At 29.2% G+C, this 11522-nt stretch overlaps 1 protein-coding gene across 2 annotated transcripts; it reads right to left on the bottom strand.

The window, feature by feature from the left end:
• Positions 1 to 1545: 1545 nt before the first annotated feature.
• LOC113789163 (uncharacterized) lies at positions 1546 to 4168 on the bottom strand. 2 transcript variants are annotated; one of them, XM_075824094.1, is made up of 2 exons: positions 3692 to 4168; positions 1546 to 3646 (listed from the first exon to the last, which is right to left on the bottom strand). In XM_075824094.1, the coding sequence occupies exons 1-2, from the start codon at positions 4075 to 4077 to the stop codon at positions 1681 to 1683; spliced, it is 2352 nt and encodes a 783-aa protein (XP_075680209.1). In that variant the 5' UTR covers positions 4078 to 4168; the 3' UTR covers positions 1546 to 1680. The 2 variants fall into 2 exon arrangements, with proteins under 2 accessions (XP_075680209.1, XP_027194459.2); XM_027338658.2 differs by having other exon boundaries at positions 1546 to 3613.
• Between the last annotated feature and the right edge of the window lie 7354 nt (positions 4169 to 11522).

The raw sequence follows: 11522 nt of genomic DNA, 5'->3' as shown, positions 1-11522 counted from the left end.
TGTTGTCGATACTGAGATCTTAGTTTACCGATTGGAAAGTATGAAAAAATCAAACAAAAATCAAAAAAAAAAGATCAGAATTGAAATTTAATTAAGTTTTAATATTTTTTTTCTTTCGTTTGTTCGCGCGCGTTCAATGTTCGATACTTTTTGCATTGAAATTCGATCAATGTTTCGTTTTGTTTTTTGGAAAACATGTTTTCAATCATCGATCGATCGATCGATCGCGATCGATCAATAATGATGTCGGTGATGATGAATTCTTTTCTGTTGACATTTTTTTCGAGATTTCATTATTCTGAATGAAAAATTCTTTGGTCGTTTACGTCCAAAAAAATTCTACCTGAAAAAATTCCAATGGTTATTCTCTTTCCCTGCTTGATTCCAACCATATTTTCCAAATTTGACAAAACAAAAAAATTCGTTGTAACAAGATTGCGAACGAAATCTAAAATTCATGACCAAGAAAGAAGAAAATCCATCGTTTAGAAAGAGATGTCATTTAGTGAGTGAATTATTTTTCGTTTCAATTTATTCTAGCGGTTGCAGCGGCAAGTTTCTCACTTTTTACCAACTTTTTTTCAGATAAACTACACTGCAGTGTGCAACTGGAAAATTAAATTATAATTTTAAATTTTTCCAAAAAAGAAAAGAGAAAATCTTTTTCAGATTTTCGTAGCCAAAACAACAACAACAACTGAAATGCTATGAATTTTTTTTGTTTTCAAAGGTAAAATCATCATCATCGATTTGATTCAATTTTGGATTGCCAATTCAAACATTTCATTTTCTGGTTTCTTTTCATTTCATTCAATTCATTCTGTTCCATTCATTTTTTCAATTTGGTATCCCAAAATCTGATTGAAACTGATTTTTTTTCTTCGATTCGATCATCATTATTAAGATATGATCAAAACGAAATTCTTTTACTCGATGTTCCCGAGGGCGCCATGTGGATTCGGCATTCGGCAACCAGAAAAAAAAATTCTGTTCCATTCATTTGAGAACAAGAATTTCTTCTTTGGTTTCTTTTCAACTTATCATCAAATGTAGATTGAAATTCGTGAATTCCAAACCCAGAAAATAGAAGAATAAGAAAAAAAAAGGATCATATTTGACTGTATCCATAGACCTTTTCTTCTTCTTCATTGAAATTATATTATTAATATACATTATTCTCGAATTTATTATAAGTTTTCTTCTTCTTTTTTTCTCAGGATTCTCTGATTGAATTTTATTTTCTCTCACTACTCTTCACTCACACACACACACAACATGTGAAATGAAATGAATCAAAGATTTTTTCTCGTTTTGTTTTGTTTTCGGTGGAAGTTTCTTCTTCTTTTTTTCTTTTTTTTTGGGTTTTTTTGGGTTTGGAAATGGATTTTCAACGCACACAAATTATAATAATATCTTCGCTGCCATCAATATTTCTGCTATTATTCGGCCCTTGAGGCTATATTTTTTTTGGATTTCTTTTAAGTTTCATCAGAAAGAAAAAAAAAGATGATGATTGAAAAAAGATGATTCCATCAATAAAGAATATCATCAACAAAAAAGAAGAAGTTTTTTATTTTCATTTTCAACACCAAAAAAAAACCAACAGAAAAATAAAGCAAAAGAATTTATTCATTCAATCAATCCGCGATTGACAATGAAATTCTGTTTCATTTTTTTTCTTTATTTTTGTGATTTTGTTTCTGGTTGCTTTTTTATCGTTGCTGTTGTTGTTGTTGTTGCGGTTGTGTTTGTTGTGGTCGATGTAGATGATGTCGATGTTGATTTTGTTGATGGTTCTTTTTTTGTTGATGTTTCTATTTTTGATGTTTCCACCATTTTTGTCATTAATTTTGATTGTTTTTTTAATGGTAATGCAATTTTTTTTCTCATTATTTTTGATTTATTTTTCAATAATGATTTAATTGTCATTGTTTCTGGCATATTCAATATGGATTTTCTTGGTTTTTGTGCTTGTTCTTTTTGAAATTGTTCAATTTTTGTTTGAAAAAAACCATTTCTATATAATAATTTATCAGTTAATGTTGTTGGTCGTACAATTAATTGCCGTTTTATACGACGTGTTTCATCCAATAACCATTGTTTAATTGAATTTTGATATGGATATAATCGGCCAAGATAAAGATTAAGAAATTGTTCAAACATTTGATGTGACCAACCAATTTTAGCTAAATCCATATCGGTAACATCCACTGAACTAACAGTAATTTCACAATTACGATCTTCTTGTACCATTGTATCGGCATTTTTTTGTGTCCATAAATATGTACAATTAAATGATTTCATATAAAAATAAACACCATTTGCAAATATATCTAATTTACGTACAGCCGATAAACGATCAATATCACTATCATCAATACGAAAATAAAGATTCCATAATATTTCTAAACGTGCACGTAATGGATCATAATATGTATATAAAACTTGTTGTAATGTAAATATAATTAATGGACGATATGGACGAGATTCTTCTTCTTCCATACAAAGCATTTGTATTTTTGCTGCCATATCTGGATCAAATTTCATCTGTGTAAATGGTAATGTTGGTAATATATCATTCATTTCATTCCAAAACATAACATGACCTTTAAATATTCTTGGTTCTGTATCCATTTTTAAATCGATTTGTATTTGATACCAATCAATATATAATAAATCATTTATAGGTAATGAATCAAAATATGTAAAATCCAAACCATCATTATTATAATATGCATCAAAACATTTAACACCTTCTTGTAGTATGACCATTGGAAATGATGTTAAACGGCAAAGAAATATTGATCTTGTATAGAATGTATGATGTGCATTTTTAAGATTACAATAACGTGGTGTACCTTCAATGGCAACATATGCACCTGATCGTATTAAACGAACAAATGGCCCGGGTTTTTCCTCTGATTCACGTAAAATTTTCCGTTGCAAACGATCAAATGCACAATTTTGATCCAATATTATTGCAAATGAATCTTTACTTAGGAAAAAATTAAAACGTTCAGAATAAAAATTTCGATCATCTTTTGGTTTTTCCGTTACAAATGTTTCTTTTACTTTATATAATTGTGGTAATAATTTTTCAACATAAATTTGTACAAGATCTTCATGTCTTTTTAACATTCGTCTAATTTTATTATTCTGATTATTATTATTGTTATTATTATTATTACGAACATTATTATCTTCTAATGATGATGAACGATTTTGTAATGATTCTTCACTTGGTTCACGACCAAGTACATCAACTAATTTTTGTAAATGTGTACGTGCACGTATAGCCATACGATTTGTTGATTGTGAACTACGTGCCATAACCTGTGCCATATTTTGTGATAAACGATGTGGAAAAAAATGATCACGTACCGAATCAAGATCATCAATAAAATCAACATATTGTGTTACATTTAAATTTATATCATTTTTACATGCTGATTGCATAACAAATAATAAATTTGCATCCAATCTTGTTAGATTGGTTGTTAATTCTGTACGATAAACACCTAATCGTATTGATGTTTCGGATGATGACCAACAATTTGTTGATTGTGAACGTGCACAAATCAGATAACAACCTGGATTCATTAAACGATTTATGCTATATTTTGGCAATTGGAAATTGATTGATTGACTGATTATTCAATTGTGTTGTTAAATCAATTTTTTTCAAACTTACTTTTTCTTAATCCATTGTGGATCAATTGGTAATTCATTTGGATAACCAATCAAAATTGGAAAAATAAAATCACAAAAATCAGCCGGTAATATTAATTCACCATCAAATATTAAATCCGTTTCAGGATCATATTTAACTAAATAATTATCAACCATTTTTAATGATGATGATAAATCAGAAAAACGATGACTCCATACTAATAAACCGGTTGATAGAAAACGTTCAGGATCTGGTTGTGGTGGTTTTTCCAAAGAATTTTCTCTTGTTAAATCAGATTTTGCTGTTGTTAAACTACTACTACTATTTGATGATAATGATGATGATGATCTTTTTAATAATGATTGTGATTTTGATATTGATGGTGATGTTGATGTTGATGATGGCATTTTTCTTTTATTCTTTCTGGAAACTGTTTTCACACACACAATAAACTCTCTCTGCTTTTCAAAAAATTGGCTGTGACAAAGTTTTCAACTAAACTAGATTCGGTCATTTTTATATTGACCGAAAACAGAACAGAAAAAAAATCTAGAATTTCGAATTTTTTTTCACTTCCAAATTCTCTGTGTTAAGAAACAGTTAATTCAATAACGAAAAAAATGAAATTTTAAACTTTTGTTTAAAGTTTTTTTTCGCTGTTGTTCGAATACAATCCAATTCTGTTGTTGTTGTTTGGGTGACAAAGAAAATGTCTAGCAAAAGTTTGACCATTTTTTTCTTCAAAAAGATAAGATCATTTGTGTCTGTGTCCTTTAGACATAAGAATTCAACAAAAAAAGAAAGAAAGCCGCCTCAGTGAAAAAAAGATTCTAGAATTTCAATCGCACTTGATGATAATGATGATGATGATAAGGACTTGAAATACGACAAGCGTAACATCGTTATTATTTTGGATATCAGATTTCCAAATATAAAAACTTTTCTGATGACACACCTACATGATGGTGGGAGATGGGGATTCGACGTTTTTGGGCAAAGAAATTCATTTTGGAACGAATCTTTGTGAATTCTAATTATTATTCAATAGAATCAAGGCAAAGAGAAAAAAAAATAACCAACCAACCAACAATGGCAATGACATATTTATATTTGTATATAACTAACTAATAATAATAATAATGATAATTGCCTTTTCCATTTTATAAGTTTGACATTGTGCACTTTATGACCATATATCCATATCCATGATGATGATGATGAAATAAGAAAAGAAAAATGTAGAAAAGAAGCGAAAGAGAAAAAAACAATGTAAATAATATTCCATCATTGAAAGAGGCGTAAGAATGAAAATGAATGAAATGAAATGAATGATAATCATATTGTTTTAAGATTATTTTATTTCGCTATAGTCAATACTAATAAACAAGTCAAATGCAAATGTCCGAACGCGTATTATGAATGTTTGGTCGATTGGTTTGGTTGGACAATGAATAAAGAAAGAAAATAATAAAAATGTCAAAAACGCAAACATACAGCAGCAGAGGGCCCCTTTTATTTTCAAAGAAACAAACAAATTTTCCTTTGAACTTTCCAAAGAAATTCCTTTAACCCTCACACACACACACACACACGCATCAATTAGACAATTTTCTGACAAATTCATTCTGCAAAAAGTTATTGGTGAAAAAAGGAAAAAAATGATAAATTTTTGCCTTAAACTTTGCCTGTCCATATGGAAGATATTATTATCATTATTATTCGTTGGGCCAGAAAAACAAAAAAAACGAAAAACGATAATGTACATTTGAAGATATGAATATCATTCTTTCGATTCTCTATTTTCATTTGAATTATGATGGTAATTATTATTATCATCATCATAATCATCAATTTTTCTTTTGCTCTCTCCATGATTATTGTGCCTTATTACAGGCTCTCATCATTATCATCTTCATCATTATCATCATCAATGTTGACCATAACTAACCAAAACTAAACTAAACTAAACTAACTATTTATTCTGGTTATGAAACACAAGAATTGGTTTTTAGGAAAGTAAATACATAAAGATCGGGAGGGGGGAAAAAAATGAAAGCAAATTATTATCCACATACACATACACATAACATCCATAATAATCATCCATAGATGATGTGATGATGTCAATCTTTCAAGTAACATTTTTTTATATACAAAAAGGCAAAAGAATATTCTTTCCATTTTTTTTCTATTCTCAGCTATAGCTTTTTTCTCTTATTCTGTTTTATCGTTTTTTTTGTTTTTGGAAACAACAGAATATTCCTAAACAATGAATGTGTGTGTGTGTCCATTAAAAATCATCATCATCATCATAATGGCCATAAAGTTTGTTGATGATGATAATGGTGTGGATAGATGATGATGATGATGATGATGAAGGTTTCGATGGCCATGATTATGATGTTGTTGATGATGATGATGATGACGACTTAATCATAAGCTTTCGTTATTATTTCATTTTTTTTTTTTTTTTTGGTGTTGAATGGTCATCCCAGAAATGGCCCTAGAATCTTTTCGATGATGAACGAAAAAATTGTTTTTTTCCCTTTGTTTGGTGGTCCATAAATTCTTTCTATGATGCACATATACAATTCATTCATTGACATTCATCGCTTCTTTCTTTTATTTTATACAGAGATTGTCGGGAAGTTTTTTTTTGGTTTTGCTATTCGAAAAGCAAACAAAAAAAACATCATCAAAGAATCATTCTTGTCTCTCGATTGACGAAACAAAAACTTAACCCTTTATTTTTGTTTTGGTTTTGTTTGAGGATGAAATGAACGAAAAGACGAAGAAAAACTTTTTTTTTCCTTGTATTGTCACTATATGGAAATAATTTCATTATATGCCGGCCGGTAAAATTGTCTGTCTGTTTGTTTGTTTGCTTTCCAAAAGTAAGTTTGATTCAAACGAGTGATAGCGATGATGATGAAACCAGAAAAATAAATAAATAAATAAAAAAGTTTGAAGGTCGTTGTTTTTGGTCCCACAGAATAAATAAATTTATTCTTGGTTTCCAGTAAAACGAAAGGGGAAAAGAGATGCTTCACTTTACTTTTGTCCAAATTCTTCTGATTTTTGTTGGGCATTATTCGGACAACAAATATTCAAGTTTGCAACGAACAAAACAAAACAAAAAATAAAACATTCAAACAACTTTTTTTTGTTTTGTTTCTTGATTGAAATATTCTTGTGTTTTGTTTTTTTTGATGAAGGAAACTTTGGTTTCTTTTTTGATGTTGTTGTTGTTCTCCATCAAGGGACTAAACTTTGAGAAAAAAGTTTTTGAAAGACAAAAAAACAAATGTTCTTTACCGGCATGTTGTTGTTGTTTTTTTTTTACTTTTGAAAGGAATATTTTCGGGAAACATTTACCGTTATTGTGAATAATAATCATTATTATTATCGTTGGTTGTTGTTTGGAAAAAAAAGTGGAAAACAACAATCATCATAAATCGGTGATGGTCATTTCTGGTTAAAATGAATGATCATCATCATCGCTATTTGGGATTGAATCAGCAGTAGAATCTTTTTGAATGATTCAAAACGACCGAATATCGATAACGATCGTCAAAATAAAACAGCTTTTCTCAAGTGAATGACGGTAATTTTAAACTTTTCAATCTTTTCGTTTTCGCATTGACATTTGAAACAACCGAATCAGCAGCAGCAAGAACAGCATTATCGATTTCAAAAAAAAAGTTTGATCGGACCGTACCAGAATGGATATAAACCTGATGGTTTGGACAATTTTTTTTTCTCCAACCGTATTTCAATATGTACGGCCATCATTATTGTCGTCGATAAAAGTGAAAGCAAACGAACGAAACAAAAATGAATTATTTCAGGTTTGGCATCGTTGTTGGGTCAATTGCCAAAATAAGATAAATGTATGCGACATTTGCCAAAAAAAAACGAAAAACCAAAAAAAAAACATTGAATTTCTAATCACGAAATCTTTTTCTATAGCAAAGAAAAAAATGGCTAGCCAAGCATATGATGAACCGAATATGATCGGTTTTTCCTCTCCATCTGGATTCTTTTTCTGATTCTATGATGAAAACGTTTTTGTAGCCATTTTTCTACCATATCCATTTTTTATCATTATCGATTGATGATGAAGGTGATGATGATTTTCCGGGTATTGATGGAATTACCGAAACAAGAAGAAGAAAAAAACCCGAAGAATTCACATTACCGATCCATATAAATTGTTTGAAAAAGTAGAATAGAAACAATTAATTTTTGTTTATGTTTCTTTTGGCTGGATGCAAAAAAACACTTCTGAAATGATGATGATAATGCACACATCTTTTTTTTTCTACTTTTTTTTCACTGATCGTGATAATAATGATGCTGATCGAGAATAAAAAACGAAGCGAATAACGACCTTTGTTCTCTTTTTGCGTTCGATCAACATTTTTTTTTCGATCGACAGCAAATCATATTCAAATTTTCTTTTCTGACTTTTCCATGCAAAGAAGAATGAAACAAAAGAAAAACAGCAACAACCACAAAACCAACGAATAAATAAATAGTTTTTTGTTTTGGTGTTGGTAATCGAATATTGATTAGGCTTCTGTTTTATCGATTTTGTTTTGGTAATTTTTTTCGCTGTATCGGTTTGGCCTTTTTTTTCGATTTTCACTAAGAAAGCCAAAAAGAAAAAAAAACGCAACTTTACTGTAATTTCATATAAGCCGCATGACATGTGTGTATAAGTCGCTTTACAATGTTTTTGGTTGCCAAAAAAAAATAAACAAAACAAGACGATAATGTGTCAAAAAGAAAGAAAAAGAAACAGTCAATCATCATTAATCTTTTCAAAAAAAAAAATTCAAGGCTTATGCATTCATTAAGCTAATCATTTCATCAATCGAATTGAAAATGATGATATTTGGTAAAGAGGAAATTCAATGCAATTTTTTCTAAAGCCAAAAAAACATTTGAAAACATCTGTGTATTTCAATGATGACTATTTAGACTCTATATGTGTTGGCGTGTGTGGGTGATTACACAATGTATTTATTTACAATTAGTAATTTAGTTGACACATATTTTTTTTAGAAAAAATTTATTTTGCAAAAGTATCGAAATTCTGTTGTTGTTGTTTGAAATTATTATTTCAATCTGTTGACACTCTTGACTACAACAACAACAACAAACCATTGATATCTTGACGATGATGCAATCTTTCAAAATGATATATATCCATTTTTTTTTGTTTTTGGCCAAAACGATAATAATCATAATGATGATTTGGGAAATAACAACGAAAATTCTTTATGATTATTCTGTCTTCATCATTATTATTCTTTGCTTTGCTTTGCACACTAATTATATTTGTCAATTAATTCCCTTTCTTTTCTTCTTTCTTTTTCTAGCTATTTTTATGTTACTCAGAAAATTCTTAATAAACCAGACCAAAATGAAATGAAATGAAAAATTTTAACGAGAATTTTTCAATTTTTTCATTTCATTTCAATTTTTTTTTGGCAAACAAATTTTTCATTTTTTTTCTCTTTGTCACCAAGAAGATGGAGAAAGACGATGACGATGATAATCATCGTTTCTTCAAGACTTTTTTTTCTGTTTGGTAAAGATGGTAATCAGTCAATCTTGATTGTCATCATCATCATAATCATAGACGGCACGTGAATCTTTTTTTCTTTTTTTCTGTATTTTGGTCAATGAAAAATCTTTATTTTTTCTTTTCTTTTCTTTTGATTTTCAGATTATCACCCATTTCGATATTTTGCCATGTGTGTGTGTGTGTGTGTGTGCCATTCGTAAGTCTTCCTCTCATCAATGGCTGGTTCAAAGGTCAATTGAAATTTATTAATCTTTACTTAAGAAGAAATTCTCTCTCGAACATTCATCGGGTTGTCATCATCATCATAATCATCATTGAAAGCCAAATGAGGACAGATTTTTCCTCCATGGATAAGGATGTACTACATTGTTGATTGATTCTTGAATTTCAAGAGAATTGCATTCATTTCATTTCTTCATTTGGTCTTTTGTTTGACAAGCAAGCAATCAAGCAATTTGTTGCTAGAGTTTTTTTTTCTTCTTTGATTAGAGCAAATTATAATCTTGTTTTCCAACATACAATGATTGCTTGTTTAATTGTTTTTCAAAAAATTCATTTTAAAATTTCAAAAAAAAATTTGAATAATGAATGATAATGATAATCAGATTTGATGATGATTCAAGTTATAGGAGTGCAATATACAATTTTTTCTCTGTTTTGAACCAAAAAATAAGAAATAATAAGAAATGAAACGAACCGAACCGAATCAACAACAGCTCATTCATCATTTTTTTCCATCATTGCAGCATTTCTATAGCAAACAAACAAAATCAAAAAAAGAAAAATCTATTTCAGATGAAAGACGGTTGTTGTTCGATGGTCGACCAACGAACAACAACACTGTCAACTTTTATGATCTCAGAATCCATATAGCCATCTCAGTTTTTTTTTCTTTCATTCGAAAAGATGAATTTCTTAATTGTCAATTTCATCATTAGATGATGATGTTACATTGTGTGCTGTTGTCGTTTAACCCAAAAAAACACTAACTTGTTGCTATTTTTAAACCAGAAAAAAATCCATTTTTTTCTTCGTATGCGTGTGTGTGTTGAAATGATCCATTTAGCTTTAGAAGTTTTTTGCTTTGTTTTGATTGAAATCATCAACAATGAATGAAAAATGAATGAATGTTTTTCTTCCTTAAATTATGGCTTTTTTTTCCTTGTTAGGTTTTTCAAACAAAGAAGAATATTCTTTTTAGAGAATATTCTCTTTGTATTGTAAAATGAATGATTTCCATGATTTTTGAAAGAGGAGTGTTTATGACATTGACAAAGAAAAAAAAACTCCCACTTGTAGCTTGTTTTATTCAAAATTTTCTGATTTGATTAGCTAACAACGAAAAACAAAATTAACACCAAAAACTCCACCTTTTTTTATTAATTTTTGGTTTATGGTGGAAATTTGAAATGGATTTTTCAGTTTTTCATTTTTGGGTTTTGTGACATAACACGCCTCGAATATCATCACCACCACTCATCATCATTGGCCTTACCTGACAACCTGAATTGATTGGGGGGGGTGGAAAAAAATTAATTAAAAAACCTACTTACCTTTTTTTGAAATAAAAAGGTTAACCTGTTGTGCTGCTAAAAATAAGCAAATTTTTGTTTGTTTGTTTAAAATTCTTCATTATCGTCATCCAAACAAACATCATTTGTCAAAAGTCAATGTTTTTTTTCGTTCGTTCGTTCGTTACTTGTCATATCTGTAATCAGTAATGATGAAACTTTCAAGATTTTCTTCATTTCTTTTTTGTAATTTGGTGCGTAGGCATCAAACCGGCAAAATATTTTTTCTGGCCCACCAGATATATTCAAATTTGATTTAATTTTAACGCTTGATCCATCATCATCATCATCAACAGGAAAAAATTTTTGACACAAAGTTGACAAGCAAAAGATTCCTATCAAAGTGTGCGGTCTTTGAGATGATGAAGAAGGTTTTGTTTTGTTTCTCCTGACATTTCGTCGCCTCATTCTAAATTTAGTAAAATCAGAATTTTTTTTTGGTTAGCTTAAAAAGAAACAAATTCTTGTCAAGAATTTTTTTTGGTGCCGGCATCTTCATCATCATCATTCATTTTATTTTTTTTTTTGGTTGAAGAAGATACAATGTAGAAAGAATTTTGAAAAGAAATTCTTCATCTTTCTTTCTGATGTTTGTCGTTGATATGATTGAATTGCACTAATCATTCATTAATCATTTGTAAATGACAAGAATCATGAATGGATACCTGGAAAATATACTTTTTAGTTG

The sequence above is a fragment of the Dermatophagoides pteronyssinus genome, unplaced genomic scaffold (genome assembly GCF_027571235.1).
Source record: "Dermatophagoides pteronyssinus isolate colony J.1.1.1.1 unplaced genomic scaffold, Derpt_VIB-CSIC_2022.12 sq0048, whole genome shotgun sequence".
In the NCBI taxonomy this organism is placed as follows: Eukaryota; Metazoa; Arthropoda; class Arachnida; order Sarcoptiformes; family Pyroglyphidae; genus Dermatophagoides; species Dermatophagoides pteronyssinus.
Note: the sequence above shows the minus strand (reverse complement) of the source record. Positions and strands in the feature narration are given on the sequence as shown.